The sequence below is a fragment of the Moschus berezovskii genome, chromosome 10 (genome assembly GCF_049115385.1).
Source record: "Moschus berezovskii isolate FMDL1 chromosome 10, NW_MosBer_1.0, whole genome shotgun sequence".
In the NCBI taxonomy this organism is placed as follows: Eukaryota; Metazoa; Chordata; class Mammalia; order Artiodactyla; family Moschidae; genus Moschus; species Moschus berezovskii.
In genome coordinates this window covers 19,639,005-19,655,563 of record NC_142469.1, presented here as the reverse complement: position 1 = coordinate 19,655,563, position 16,559 = coordinate 19,639,005, and the positions used below count along the sequence as shown (strand labels likewise).

At 34.6% G+C, this 16,559-nt stretch overlaps 1 protein-coding gene across 5 annotated transcripts in view; it reads right to left on the bottom strand.

Annotated features, from left to right (window-relative positions):
* The window catches only part of SENP6 (SUMO specific peptidase 6), a 137,375-nt gene that overhangs the window by 32,281 nt on the left and 88,535 nt on the right, over window positions 1-16,559 (bottom strand). For all 5 annotated transcript variants that reach the window (XM_055433444.2, XM_088840543.1, XM_055433448.2 and 2 more), the window contains 7 exons: window positions 11,955-12,193; window positions 8,124-8,294; window positions 7,147-7,180; window positions 6,311-6,505; window positions 5,156-5,382; window positions 3,711-3,820; window positions 3,477-3,593 (listed from right to left, as the gene is read on the bottom strand). In XM_055433444.2, coding sequence (XP_055289419.1) covers window positions 3,477-3,593; window positions 3,711-3,820; window positions 5,156-5,382; window positions 6,311-6,505; window positions 7,147-7,180; window positions 8,124-8,294; window positions 11,955-12,193 — 1,093 coding nt within the window. The remainder of the gene's footprint in view (window positions 1-3,476; window positions 3,594-3,710; window positions 3,821-5,155; window positions 5,383-6,310; window positions 6,506-7,146; window positions 7,181-8,123; window positions 8,295-11,954; window positions 12,194-16,559) is intronic.

The window sequence follows — 16,559 nt, the reverse complement described above, 5'->3', positions numbered from 1 at the left end:
ACGTATATTCATACTGTGTGAAACAGGTCTCCAAAACTTTATTTTGCAAAACCAAAACTCTATATCCATTAAACAATAACTCCCTTTTCCCTTCCTCTGCAGCCCTCAGTAATCAGTTCTTTGCTTTTCTATGAATTTGACTACTTCAGTTTCTCATGTAAGTGGATTCATACAGTGTTTGTCTTTTTGTGACTTTCTCATTACACACTGTATGTGTTCAGGTTCATCCACATTGTAGTATGTGAAGGGTTTCCTTCCTTTAAAGGGTGAACAATATTCCATTATATATATATATATATATATATATATATATATCACATTTTGTTTATAACCTCATCCATCAATGGGCATACCTGTTGCTTCCACTTCTGAGCTATTGTGAATAGTGCTACGATGAACATGGGTATGCAAATATCTCTAAAATAGCTCTACTTTCAATTCTTTTGTATATCCAGAAGTAGGGTTGCTGGATCAAATGGCAGTTCTATTTTTAATTTCTTGAGGAACCACAATACTGTCTTCCACAGAGGCTGTTCCATCTTATACTCCAACCAGCTGTGTACAAGGGCTGGAACTTGTTCACATTCTCTTGTATACTTATTATTTTGGGGATTTTTTTTCTCTTTTAAATAAAGCAGTCATCCTACTTAATGGGTGTGAGGTGAGATCTCACTGTAGTTTTGATGTTCATTTCTCTGATGATTAATAACATTGAAGATCTTCTCATATGTTCTGTTGGGTATTTTTATGAAATAATATCCTTTAATTTAGTTATCAAGAACTTTGAACTTGCCCTTGAATATGTGTGAGGTTTCAAAAGAATCTACATACGCAAAGTTAGGCATTTAAAATCTAGGACAGTTTCTCTTGCCAGCAAATCTATATTTTAAAATTCTTACCTCTCAAATACCTTCAGAATCTATTGTCTCCTTACTCGCTCTCTCTTACAATCTACTCTGCAGGGTTTGTCCTCTTATAGCTCTTTTTCTCATTCTATATCTCTCACTGTGCAATTTCATCCATTCTCCTAATTATACTACTATCTGTAAAGCCTTCTATCTCTATGTGTCCCTAGGTCAGAACTCAACTTACCTTTATAATCATATATACAATTGTTTACTGACACCGTCCCTTTTGTCATATCATAGTTCGGTTAGTGGCAAAATCATTTGGACATCTTACTAGTAAGAAAACTAGGAATTATTTGACACCTATTTATTTATCTTCTTAATATGCAGTCGATCAGTCCAGGACTTCTGCTAAACAACTCCTCTTAAAACATTTCATTCTTTCTTCTTCACTGCAACTAAAATGCCTTAACTAGGCTTCTTACATCACCTTAATTAAATTTCCTTAAATCATCTCTCATCTAGACATTCACAATGAACCTGCTTCTCAAAATGACCTTAAGGAACCAAGTGCATGTCACTTTTCTGATCAAAATCTTTCATTGTGAATAATAATGCTGTCTTTTCCCAAAGTGTGGGCTGCAATCATAGGCTATAAAAAATCAATACAGTGGCTTTTAACAACCAGTTTAAAAAAATATATAATATACATTTGAATAAACAAAATATATTGGAGAGCAGTAGACACAATGATGGTTGTTTTGTTTCACACACACATTCATCTTCTATCACAGAGCAGTAAACACACACAGTTTATACATATATAAACACACTACACATACATGTTATGTATGTGTATTCCAGATCATGATGTAGGCCCTTTGAGGAGAGCCTCATGATTCCTCATTTCTCAACCCCCAAAGAGAATGCAGCTTTCTTTTTCTGCTATATTTGTACCATGTTAATGCTTCTGTCAGTACTTTAATCTCATATTTGTATTCCCTATAAAATCATAAATTTCTAACACAGTGTGTATGTAGGCTTAGTCATTCAGTCATCTCTGACTCTTTGAGACCCCATGAACTGTAGCCCACCAGGCTCCTTGGTCCATAGTATCTTCCAGGCAAGAATACTGGATTGTGTTGCCATTTCCTTTTTCAGGGGATCTTGCTGACTCAGGGATCGTATCCAGGTAAAGAATTCTCCAGTGAAGAATGCACTCAGGCACATTCTTTACCTTTTGAGCCATCAAAGAAGCCCCAAGCACTATAACAATAACAACGTAATAAGATATTATTTATGATCATTTTGCATGTGCTATTTTTTCCAGCACTTGAAATGCACATCTTAATTCTCATGATTCTTTATTATTCCCATTTAAAAAATTCATTTATTTTGAGGGTAATTACAATATTGTGATGGTTTCTGCCACACATCAACATGAATTTGCCATAGGTATACATGTCTCCCCCCGATCCTGAACCTCCCTCGCACATTCCTCCCCACCCTATCCCTCTAGGTTGTCACAGAGCACCTTTGGGTGCCCTGCTTCATGCATCAAACTCACGCTGGACATCTATTTTACACAGGGTAATGTATATGTTTTAATGCTATTCTCTCAAATCATCCCACCCTCTCCTTTTATCACTGAGTCCAAATGTCTGTTCTTTACGTGTGTCTCCTTTGCTGCCCTGCATACAGTATCATCCATTGGCACTATCTTTGTAAGTTCCATATATATGCATTAATATACAGTATTCATCTCTTTCTGCCCTGCAGATAGATTCATCAGATTCCATATATATATGCACTAAATATACGGTATTTGTTTTTCTCCTTCTGACTTACTTCACTCTGTATAATAGGCTCTAGGTTCATCCACTTCATTAGAACTGACTCAAATGCATTCCTTCTTATAGCTGAGTAATATTCCATGCTGTATATGTACCACAACTTCTTTATCCATTCATCTGCTGATGGACATCTAGGTTGCTTCTGTGTCCTAGCTATTGTAAATAGTGCTGCAATGAACACTGGGTCTGACAATGAAAGCAGTGTCTCTTTCAATTCTGGTTTCTTCAGGGTATATGCCCAGCACTGGGACTGCTGGGTCATATGGCAGTTCTATTCCCAGTTTTTTAAGGAATCTCCACCTTCTTCTCCACAGTGGCTGTACCAGTATGCAATCCCACAAACAGTTTAAGAGGGTTCCCTTTTTTCAATACCATCTCCAGCACTACCATTCAACATAGTTTTGGAAGTCTTAGCCACAGCAATTAGATAAGAAAAAGAAATAAAGGAAACCAGATTGGAAAAGGAGAAGTAAAACCCTCACTGCAGATGACATGATCCTCTACATAGAAAAGCCTAAAGATGCCATCAGAAATAAATAAAGCTAATCAATGAATACAGTAAAGTCACAGGATATAAAATTAATACACAGAAATCCCTTGCATCCCTATTATTCTCATTTTTAAAATCAAGAAACACATAGAGACATTATTTTCCAAATGTCACACAGTAAGTGGCATTGATAGAATTCAAAATACAATTCTGACTCTAGAAAACAAACATACACATTATGATGTGTTAAAAATTTGCTGAAAGGCTAGGAGAAAATTAACTTACTTCAAATAAAAGTCTATAATAACATCATTTAAAAATTCTCCTTCACTTAGACAATGCAGGTCCTCATTAGTAACGGAGATGCCTCCCTTAGCTGGAGGTGGTGGATATACTATCAATCTGTAACAAAATTTAAAAAAAATAAGCAAACAAAACAAAAATAGGTCTGTATAACACTGAAATGTAATAAAACAGAGAAGAAATTTAAGTGTTGCAAATGTAAAGGAATTCTCTCACTTTTCTACAGGACCCATGAAGATGGTATGGCTCTCTCCAGTTTCTTCCTCATCATCAAAAAATTGGAATTCTTGTTTGTTTTTAAGTTGTATTTTAGATTCAAGGGCCACCTGGTAAGGAAAATTAAATTACCAGTTCACAAAATCAATTTGAAAAAATTTCAACAGAAAGATAAAGGCAAGAATGCTTTTCAATTAAAAAGGATTAAAAATAAGAAACAGGCAAAACTAGGGTCCACTTTCTTTTTATCTGTAGCTTCTAGAACAATGATACTTCCAATTTTTGTAACTGGTTTTCTGGTATCTTGTCTAAGATCTCTACCATCCATATTAAATTAGATTATGTTAGTAAAATCCAAAGAACAGATAGTGGTTTTTTCTTCTACAAGTGGAGGCCTACCTAAGTTCAGTGCCTAGGAAATCCATGGAATATGGGAGCAGAGGCTCAGGGAACACAGTCCATTGAGCTTCAGTTCTCCAGAATCAAGGAGTCCTTAAAGAAAGAGCCTTCCATTGAAATCTGAGTCCATCACAGCTGCCTTATGGCTCCAGCTGCTCTTTTCTTCCTCTGGAATTATTTCCTGTAGCCAATTCTGCAAAAGAAGGGGAATGGTTCCCCTTCCTCCTCCTGTTCTTTTCTTCAACCCACTAACTGTGTGGATAGTTCTTTTCTGGTGAAGTCTTGCTCAACTTCACCAATATTATGCCTTGGATAGCCCTGTTTCCAAATTTGTAGGCAGGCTGCAACATTTAAGTATTTCTAATAAACTGTCAGCAAACTCCAGTTGCTGTGGTAGGAGAAAAATTTTGAGTATTTAAGTTGTATTTTTACTGATTAACTTATATTGTATGTTATAGTAGTATCGTGGCCTTTGATTTGGGTGGCTTCTGAGTTACCTACTACATGATCAATTATTCTAGAATAAGTTATTCTAGAATTGGGGAGAGTCAGAATCAAAAGGTTTATATTCTTCCTTTCCAAGTTTTCAACCGTGTATGCACATGTTACACATAAAAGTACAATACATCAGGGACCAAAATGCCTTTATTTGTATTGAAGCCAATGTCACCAATAGGAATCACTAGCAAATTTAAGAACTAGAATACCAGTCACTTTGAATGTAGCACTGTATGTATGTGTATGCTGAGGGGAGGGTGGGGGGAAGAAAAAGGGACGAGAGAAAAAGAAAAGGAGACAAAAAGTAAAGACAAGAACAGAATGTGGAAAGAAACTAAAATACTTCTGAGACTTGTACCAAATACTATCTGTGTCACAAATCACCCACCACCTTTAATGTTTTGACACCATATAGTTTACAAATTGCATATAAAAGCAAATAATTTTGAAATGGAAATAAAAAGAGCCAACTCCAAACAAGCAATATGATAATGAAACACATTTCCCTTTAAAGTTACCATTTAAAATTACATTAAAAAAATAATTACATTTTTAATTTTGTTTTCTTTTTGCACACAACTTCCTTTGATGCTCTCTTCATAGGTTCTTGTACAGGCAACAAGTCTGCTATTGGCTTCATCAAAGGGAATTTTCACAAAAAAATTTGACACATTATTCTTTATACCAATGTCAGTAATTATATTTTCAAACAGCATATTTGCCTGAGGATCAAGGCCATTTTGAAAAATTAGAATTATGTATTGTTCTTCCAAATCTGAAAAGAAATCATAAAAATAAGTAAATAGTAAAATAAAAAGTAACTAGTTATTTCCAAGATCACCACCAGAAACCCTGGTATAAACGTTCAACACAGTGTTTGGCATACAGCGGATATATAATAATTACTAAAATAAGGACCAATAATACTGTCACCTAACAATGTCACTTACGTTAATTAAGAGAAAGGAACACATTACCCTAGCAGCAGATCTAGAATGAATCTATTCATAGATGTAATTAATTTATTTTGCTTAATAGGATCCAAATATATTGAGTTTTAAACATATAATCAGTCACTGCTGCTGTCAAACACATATAAGAAACTGCCATGTAAATTGGCAGTAACTTCAGATTTAACTGTAAAAACTGATATTCACTAACGTGCCAACTCTTGCAGCTTTCATAGGTATCTATCACTTACTTATCATTAAGCTGAAGGAGCAATTACTGCGGAAAAGTATTTTACAACTAGTCACACTATGCCACAAATGTTCGGGGGAAGGGAAACAAACAAACTGGAGAGACACACTGATTTATGGTAGAAAATGAAGACCTGTTAATGAACTTTCAAAGTTTCTATTCAGGCTAAGTTTTAAAGATTCCAACTTGATGGCTGATTTACAACTTTTATCAGTACATTAAAACAAACAAACCAAAAAAACCCCTCATTTTACTCAGATTATACAGTGTTAAATAAAGACTATATATATTTTGGGGTTTCAACCCATTCTGAAATCTTTCCAAATGGCTAAACCTGGGTTTTATCTTCAGAACTTCCATTTTCTATGGACTTTTCCTCTTCTATAAAACGAGGGAAGTAATAATCAAGACTGTAGGTAATACAAATATAATCTAAGGTATCTATCAATATCAACTCACAGTCTGCTAACCAATGTATTGTACATTTGCGCCTCATAACTTACTTGTTAACTTATTTACTCCTTTACAGTCATTCCAAACTTTATCCTCCATGTTCATCTGCAGTTGCATGCTCAGCTTCTGATAAACTGCCGGTGTAGTCTGAAGAAACACTACTGGTAATTTCCGGACATTACACCATTCACATTTTGTTAGATCAGAGGTATTTAAAGTAATCCCAACAGGATCATTTTCTGGTTCTAGAGAAAAATAAATGGAAATGGAAAAGGAATCAATTCTTAAGAGGGCAAAATCATGAATGGAGGAGACTGTAAGGAATTACAATTTTAAAGTACGTATCTATTATGAAAAACTGAAAGGGAGGGTGTTAGCTGCTCAGTTGTGTCCGACTCCAAAACTCCACGGATGACAGCCTGCCACACTAACCTGTCCAAGGATCTTCCAGGCAAGAATAGCGGGGTGGAGAGCCATTCCCTTCTGCAAGGGATCTTCCTGACTCAGGGATTGACCCTGGGTCTCCTGCATTACAGGCAGATTCTTTACTATATGAGCCATGAGGGAAGCCCCCACATATTTATTATATTCTGTACATGGTAACTCTAGTGGGAAAATGAAGAAAAATCTTTGATCTTAAAGAAGTATCTAAATACATTTTTTTGCAGATGGAAAGAGAATTCTAATGAAGAATACTTAAAAACTTAAACATAGCTTCTGTGATGTTATAGTATGAAATTTCCACTCTTAAGGTATAATGCCCTTTGTTACGAAGCATGTAATAACTAATTAGCTCAGTGAATTCTAAAAATAACGTTTTTTATTCCAGTAAAGTGTTATAGTGTAAACAAAGCTTTAGTGAGCAGTAGGACATAAAACAGCTTACCTTCTAGCTGTATCTTGATAAAATCTAAAGAAAACTAAAAAATAAGATAAATTAGTAACAATCATAGAGTTTTGGGGAAGATTTTGCTACAGAGACCCTAAATGACATGTTTTTGGGACTTAGCCTATAGAAGGCAGAAAAACTGATCCATGTACTGCACTTGTCCATCTGACCTTTACAATACAGAGAATGACGCCAGCCTCTTATTCATTAAAAAATAGTTGGAAACACAGAATTAAGGACACCAAGTTAAGAAGGCTTATAAAATAAGTACAGTGCTATCGGAAGATTAACCTACCAACAATGCATAGGATACATCAGAAAGGAAAAAAAATATGATTCAGAAGGCAGATTAAGGAGATTATGTTACAATCTTAAATAGAAAATATACATTTGAATTGGACTGGTGGTAGTAGAGTAAGAATGAGACAGGTATGACAGGTAAGATAAAGGGACTAAAGAAAGTTCTTTGGGTTCTCTGGACACTGAACTACTTCAAAACCACAATGCCTCTTGGGCGGCCACCAAAGTCCGATAATCTATTTCTAGGAGTCACTATGTCACAAAACATTTTTCTGCAGACCCCAAAGCTTTTGAATTCTTCTTTCTCTCATAAAGTTCCTCAAAATACTGTTTTCATGCATTGGGCTGGCATGAGAATAAAATGGTAACACACTGGAGGGAATTCCAACTAAGTGAGAATAAACATTTTCCTATAATGATTATGCACTACTTTGAATATTATAATTTAAAAACTTTTTTTATCGGAATACATATGACAAAGTTTTTACCCACTAATTTTTATGGTGATTAGCTATTTATAATTGTTTATATATTCCTAAAGCAACTTGAAATCTTGAAATAATTGCAACATTCTATTAAATATTTTAACATAAATTTTAACATATTATATATTAGTCTTAGCCACGAAATTCTGAATCTTATAACTGGTAGTAAAGAGCATAGTGTGTACTTACAACTACAGGTTCTATTAATAGTCGGAAGAGCGTTCCTACTCGTATACTTCGACAGTTTAAAACTACGGTATCAGAGGAACTTTGGCAGCTTAAAGGTACAGGATCAACTGAAGTTTCTTGAGAAATCACTTTGCGACGTTTTAGAGGTGTGGTGATAATAGAATTACCAAACTGAAAAAGGAAAAAATTTTCACTTAGTAAGTTATTAAAACAAGACTGCAAACCAAGTAGACATAGCAAAGACGACCCAACAGAAGAAATGTAATTATCAAAACATAAAATTGATTTTACTTCAACAGTGCTAGATGAGTAAGTCTTTATTGATTTTATAACAGTAACAGTAAACTCTTCCTGTTTTTTTTTTTAAACAGGGTACAAAAAAAGAAATTAAAATATAATTTTAAGTGTTAGATTGCTGGAAATTATCTACTTACTATTAAGCTAAGTAACATCTCATTTGAAGAAATAATTCTAAAGCTAAAAAAAGTTTTAAACCTCTCTAATAGATACCTGTTAATAACCTGGGAAAATATTCATTTTAATCAAGATCCTGTTTTATTTTTTTGATGATAAGGATTTAAACATCTTTAAATTACATTTAATTTAAATATACACTTATAAAGACTTTTATATTATGATTAATTTGCATTTGGGAATGACTGTGAAATCTTAATTTAACAGATCAAGTCATTTAATAGTTTCAATCCTGGGTGTTCATTGGAAGGACTAATGCTAAAGCTGAAACTCCAATACTTTGGCCACCTCATGCAAAGAGTTGACTCACTGGAAAAGACTCTGATGCTGAGAGGGATTGGGGGCAGAAGGAGAAGGGGACGACAGAGAATGAGATGGCTGGATGGCATCACCGATTCGATGGACATGAGTTTGAGTGAACTCTGGGAGTTGGTGATGGACAGGGAGGCCTGGTGTGCTGTGATTCATGAGGTCGCAAAGAGTCAGACACGACTGAGCGACTGAACTGAACTGAATATATAAAAAAGCATCATTTTATAATGTAAATAACCATTTTCCTAAATTATCAGTTTTCTAAAGAGCTGCTAATTTAATCCAAATACAGCAACTACTACCACTCTTACTAGATAACTTTTATCCAGCATCTTACCATGTATGAAGCACCATGCTAAGCTACTTATATGCATTAGCTCATTTGAGTAAATACTGTTCCATTTTAGTTTAGGAAACCAAACTTTTTAGAAGTTATTTCTTCAAATGAGATGTTACTTAGCTCAATAGTAAGTTAGGTAATTTCCAGCAATCTAACACTGAAAAATATATTTTAACTTCTTCTTTTGTACCCTACTTTAAAAAAAACAAACTCTTATTTATACCCTTTACTCATTTTTCTATAGTTGCTTCTATTTCTTGATTTTTAAGAAATCAAAACTATGTAAAGGACCAACTTATACTCTGTAACATATTTCACTACTTTTTCCCATTTGCATTACCAATTAAATTCTGTGGATGGTGTTTTGGTTCACTGTATTGTACTTTCCATTGAAACAAATATATTCATCTCATTTATTACTTTTGCTTGTGCTGAAATGTTTGGAAAGGCATTTCCTAAGATTACACTAAAAATACCAGAATTGAAAGAGACACATGTACTCCAATGTTCATTGCAGCACTGTTTATAATAGCCAGGACATGGAAGCAACCTAGATGTCCATCTGCAGATGAATGGATAAGAAAGCTTTGGTACATATACGCAATGGAGTATTTCTCAGCCATCAAAAAGAATGCATTTGAATCAGTTTTAACGAGGTGGATGAAATTGGAGCCAATTATACAGAGTGAAGTAAGCCAGAAAGAAGAACATCAATACTGTATATTAACGCATATATATGGAATTTAGAAAAATGGTAACCTGAACCCTGTATAAGAGACTGCAAAAGAGACATAGGCATTTAGAACAGTCTTTGGGACTCTGTGGGAGAGGGTGAAGGTGGAATGATTGGGGAGAATGGAATTGTAGCATGTATATTATCATAAGTGACCAGTCCAGGTTCGACGTATAAATTTTCCTCTGTTCATTTCTTTGCATTTGTGCTTTTTCAATAAAAATACTTTTAACTGAAAAAAATAAATAAAGAAAGAAAAAAAAAATAAAAATATCAACCTATATTTTTTCTATTATTATAGTTACTTTTGGTTTTTCATTTCTTACTGATCCCATCTTATCAAATATGTATGTTTCCATATTTTAATCTACAACTGTCCATATTCCTGACATATGTACATACAACTTTTTAACATACAAATTTATTTTTAGGTTCTTTTTACAAAAATAAGAAAATATGCATATAATTTCTGCATCTTGGTATTCTCACTAAATAGTGCCATGCAGAAAATCCTAAGCCATTGATACAGCTCCAATTTTCATTCAGTGGCTGTGTAATAGTCCACGGTACATATATACTAGTTTCTTAAGTAATTTCTATAAAAGTGAAAGTGAAGTCACTCAGTCGTGTCCGACTCTCTGTGACCCCCTGGACTGTAGCCTACCAGGCTCCTCCCTCCATGGGATTCTCCAGGCAAGAATCCTGCAGTAGGTTGCCATTTCCTTCTCCAAGGGATCTTCCCAACCCAGGGATCGAACCCGGGTCTCCCGCATTGCAGGCAGACGCTTTAACCTCTGAGCAACCGGGAAAGTCCCAATGTAATTTCTATGCTGCTGCTGCTGCTAAGTCACTTCAGTCGTGTCCGACTCTGTGTGACCCCATAGACGGAAGCCCACCAGGCTCCCCCGTCTCTGGGATTCTCCAGGCAAGAGCACTGGAGTGGGTTGCCATTTCCTTCTCCAATGTGTGAAAGTGAAAAATGAAAGTGAGGTCAGTCAGTCGTGTCTGACCCTTAGCGACCCCACAGACCGCAGCCTACCAGGCTCCTCCATCCATGGGATTTTCTAGGCAAGAGTACTGGAGTGGCTTGCCATTGCCTTCTCCGGTAATTTCTATATCAATCATTAAAATGATTGTTTGCTAGTAATTATATTTATATATATAATCAAAGTACTGGAGGTTAAAGATTCCTTTGAGTCTAGGGAATTAATTACTTGGTCATTCAGTATACATTTTAAATATTTTAGTAGATGCTTTTACTCTTTTTCCAAAAGGCCACAACTTACCTTTTTTTCATCAACATATAAGGAAAGTACCCTTTACCTTGGATTATTGCCAATATAAGTGCTAATTGCTTTTGCATCAATTGTGAAAGTTTGTTTAAGTATATGGTTATATTGCATTTTCCTTGATATGGACTTTTCCTATAAAGGTTTATTATCTGAATTTCTCTTCTTTCGGTCTATTCGTATTTTTTTTAAATTTTCTTTTTCCTTCTAATTTTTAAAAGTTCTTGGCTTATTATAGACATCAGCATAGTTTACCCGTATTACAAATATTCCTTTCTAGACCTACTGTTGATTGACATAATTTCTTTTGTCATCTGAATCTTTAAAAATTTTACAGTAAAACATAAAATATACTAAAATAATATTATGCTATTAATAAAATATACTCAAGTTAAAATGACCTCTACTAGATTATACAAATATATGTGTTTTACACTTATATTTTGCTTACTAAAGGTTGATGTTGTTGCTTTTTGTTGAATTTTTTACACTTTAAGCCTTTAATTAAAATATATTTTTGTGTATGCTTTAATGTTCTTTCAATAATCTTCCCAGTGTTATTTTAAGTTCTACTTAATGAATAATTCATTTTTCCCTTTTGATACCACCAAATTATCGTCCTCCTCAAATAGTTGCATAACAGAGGAGAAATCTGAATAAATGTTAATAAATGTGAAAAGTACCTGGTCTTTCATCCTTGCTTTTCTTGGCAATGTAACTGTATTTAATTCTGAATCTGTTGGAATGCTTCTTAGTTCATGCTCTGTTCTACAAGTATTTTCATTTAGTGCTGCTTCTACTTTTCCAGTGGATGGTGCTGGGGAAGAACATGCTGAATCAGCAGGTTGAGGAGAGATGCTTTCTCTTCTGTTAGTCCTGTCACTGTCATCATCATCATCATCATCATCACTGGACAAAATGACTATAAGGAAAGTGTTAAGTACTTCAGGTATTTCATTCTTGTCAGTTAAAAATGTAAGTACATGACAAAAGTTGGAAATATACTAAATCTGCTTTGGATCTCCTCCTGATCTGAGATTAATAAAAATGAAGATAGAATCCATTCTATCTGATGAAAAGTTAAATTTGTAGAGCAATTAGAACTGGCATTTTTTAAATAACATACAAATATAAAATTAATTCTACAATTCATCACAATCACCCACACATAGACAAGTTACATATATGTTTATCATTAGGTCTATTTCAGAGTTCCAGAAAGTCTTAAGTATGAAGAAAATTTGCATACAAATTATTCATAAAATATCATGCATTTTAAAAGTCTGTAAGACTGCATGTGATCAAATAATTTTTATCTCACACAAGAAATCACTAATATCATTACTAGTCTTTGGGAGAACTTGAACCAGTGCCTGAAAGTGAAAGTCACTCAGTAGTGCCTGATTCTTTGTGACCTCATGGACTATACTATACAGTTCATGGAATTCTCTAGGCCAGAATACTGGAGTGGGTAGCCTTTCTCTTCTCCAGAGGATCTTCCCAAACCAGGGACCAAACTTAGGTCTTCTGCATTGCAGGTGAATTTTTTACCAGCTAAGCCACAATTATTGGACCAATGCCTAACATGCAGTAAATCTTGTTGAGTAAATGAACATGACTAAGACATTACATGAAGGTAATTTTCTCTTATACCACATACTTATTATTGAATCTTTTCAAACTCATCTCTATATCAAATTCTGCAGAGCCCGCCTACTGCACTTGAGTCAAAATCCTAACTCCTTACTCTGGTTCATAGATGTATGTAATTTGGACCCAGGCCACTTTCTCATACTACTTCATTTTTTCCTCTTTCTCGTTCACCAATACCAGCTTGTTTCTATCTGATTGTAATTCTCCTAACACTTTTGCACTTTTGTCATCAAATAATTGGTTTAAATACCACTTTTTGATTAACTACCCAATCTAAAGCAAGCAAACAGGTACTTGCTTATTCACATCAACTAATTTAAATTTCTGTTGTCTGTTGTCTTTTGCTGTGGATGTACACTTATTTGTCTTTCCCTGTGGACGTACACTTACTCATTTGTCTTTCCCCACTAAAATAAAGTATAAGGAACAAGAATACTGCTTTGTTTACTGCTATATTCCCAGTGTCCAAAATACTATCTGGTAAAGAAAGTCATGTGTTGAAGAATGTAAAAACTTGTAGGAGCAATTCTGCTTTCCCCTATCACAGATCATAAATAAATGCTTAGTCATTATTTCTGATTCATATAACAAGTCCCAGAGAAGGATCACCCCCAGCATCACACCATTCATCTTTTTAATTTTGCTATCTAATCTCAAATGTTTTTCAGAAATGATATTTTATTAACAGAAAATGTAACAGGCCAGATTAGAAATAGAAAGCCCAAGACCCTAGTTTTCAAGTCACTTTACACACATTTGAAAGTTAGGGTCTTGCCACTTACTAGTCATTTGCCTCAGTTTCTCCTCTGTGATATAGGGACAACAAAGTCTTAGGAACAAATGATTTAATGTGCAAAATATTTATTAGCAAAGTACCTGACGTATAAAAGCTTTAGAAAAATTCATGAACTGCTTATATTGTTTATGAAGAGCTACACAGAAGCACATACTCAACAGTAAGCCTAGCGTTCAATCTAGTCATTTTTTTGTGCTTCAGGAACATTAAAACTTCTATATCTGCTCTATCAAAAACTTATTTTAAAGCCCCAATGCTGCAACAGATAGAACTGTACTACATAGTTCTTGTTTTATTAATTTAAAGTAAATGAGGGTTGTGTTCAATGTTACCGTAATTACAAAGCAAACAGGGAGAGAGTATGCAAAGATAATAATAGTTAAAGAGCTGTTCTTATAACTGCTTTAATTCTTGACAAAACATGGAAAATATTCTACATAAGTATATACCTAAGATTCTGCATCAGAGTCTGCTAAGAACTAAATTCTGTCCCTTTAAAATCCGTATACTGAAGCCCTAATCCCCAACGTGGCTATATGTGGAAATAGGGCCTCTATAGAGAGATAAGAAAGGTTACATGGTCTTAAAGGTGAAGCCTTAATCTGACAGGACTGGTGTCACAGGAAAAGAGGTGCCAGAGATCTCTCTCCCTCTCTGTGCAAGCACAAAAGGAAGGGCATGTAAAGACACAGCAAGAAGGTGGCTGTCTGCAAGCCTGGAATAGAGGCCTCCACCAGACACCAATCCTGGTGGTACCTTAATCTTGGACTTCCAGCATCCAGAACTGTTAAGACAATAAATTTAAGCCCACTCAGTCTGTGGTATTCTGTCATGGCAACCTAAGCAAACTAATACAGGTCTTTGCATTTACATTCCAAACTTGTTCCTATAGAAATCAGGCTATCTTCTTTCTCACCTCATTCTAGGCAGTGTTCAAAAGTTTCTTTATCAATTAACTTTTCTACCTACCTATCTAAAATTCTATGATCTAAAACTTCAAGCTTCTTCACTATGACACTTGTCACTCTCTACCTCCCAGAACTACTTCACTTTTCTACACAAAATTTATCATTACTTGAGAGACTCTACATTTTATTATTTGACCACCAAGGACAGAACAAAAGTTTTATAATAATAAATCATTTTAATAGGAACATAAATTTAAGAATGATAAAGTATATAAACAGAAGAAACTTTGAAACCAGAAAAATCATTTAAAAAAGAAATCTAAACTCCAACAGCCCATATGTACATAACAATGAGAAGCCTTAAGTGCAGATTGACTCATTTATAGAATAGGGTTGCATTAGTAACTATCTCACAGGATTGTAAAAACCAAACTAAACTGGTTAGTATATAAACTTTTATCACAAAGCAGGACCAATAAGCATGTAATAAATGTCTTAAAACATTTTTTCTATATACGTTACTGAGAAACATGGTTTTTAATTTTTCTGGAGGGAAGGGAAACAAAATTATGCTTTATGGTTTTAATTCACAGTTGATACGGTTCTAGGTTAAGCTCTAGACAGTGAACTGCTTAAGGCACCTCAAAACCATATAGGTTCACTTTGTTTTTTTTACTTACCAACTCAGTTCCCCTCATCCTGGAATTTCCAGTATGGAAGTCTGGCTCAGAATAATACCCAGTAATCGCCTAATAAGTTTTAGAGTTCTAGTGATATCTTACGTTAAAACTTTACGTAACAACCTCACCATTGGGAAATATTCAAATAATATTAACATATTTAATACTGCATTGGTATAACACTAAAATCTATCATAAAATATTCATACTCAATATAGACATCCTCATAACATAACAGAGTGTTGGCTTGACAGCTATCATACAGAAATTCCCTTACAAATCAAGCTCTTTTGGAAAATAAGCTAATATACTGGTATAAGTTAAGGTTTCTCACATTGAATTAAAATAGGACTTGATATATTTTTGAGGTTGAAAAACTCCTTGATTTTGTCCCTTTTATAAGCTGGAGCTTTTCTCTCTGTGAAAGAGTAGGCAGATATCATTCTGAACTAATTGATATATTTAACATATTTCAATACGTAGTAGTTATGGTTCCTGTTGTGGCCCAAGCAGATTCAGTCGTGGTCACTGAGAGGAGCCTTTTCATTTTAGCTATGTTGCTTCTGACATGACCACAGTTGTTTGTGACTGTTTCCACGCTTCCTGATACAACTCAATGATTGAGATTTATCTCATACATTTGTGTTCCAGACCTAGAGTCAGTCATTTCTCTGAAGAGCTGTTATTTTTAGTGGAAAATGGTATTCAGAAACACAGATATGGGATATGGGAACTAAAGTTGTTTTCATACAAAGTTTGCTTACTGTTTCTAGGCATATTTTATGGGTAAAGCTAAGAGATACTTTCTATTCAATAGAAAATATTGATATATAATAAGTTCCAGTTATTATCTCCAGTTCAAATTCGAGTTAGTTATTTTTATTTCTTTGGTTTTGCTTTTGTATTCCTTTTCTCCAATACTTAACATCTTGGTTTCTGGAGACAGTAATATAATTGCTGGCTTGTTTTATCAATATGTAATTAAAAATAGCATGCGACGACGAGTTGACTCACTGGAAAAGACTCTGATGCTGGGAAGGACTGGGGGCGGGAGAAGGGGACAACAGAAAATGAGATAGCTGGATGGCATCACCGAATCAATGGACATGAGTTTGAGTGAACTCCGGGAGTTGGTGATGGACAGGGAGGCCTGGCGTGCTGTGATTCATGGGGTGGCAGAGAGTCGGACACGACTGAGCGACTGAACTGAACTGAATATTATTATTAATAAAAGTACTGAATCCAGTTAGG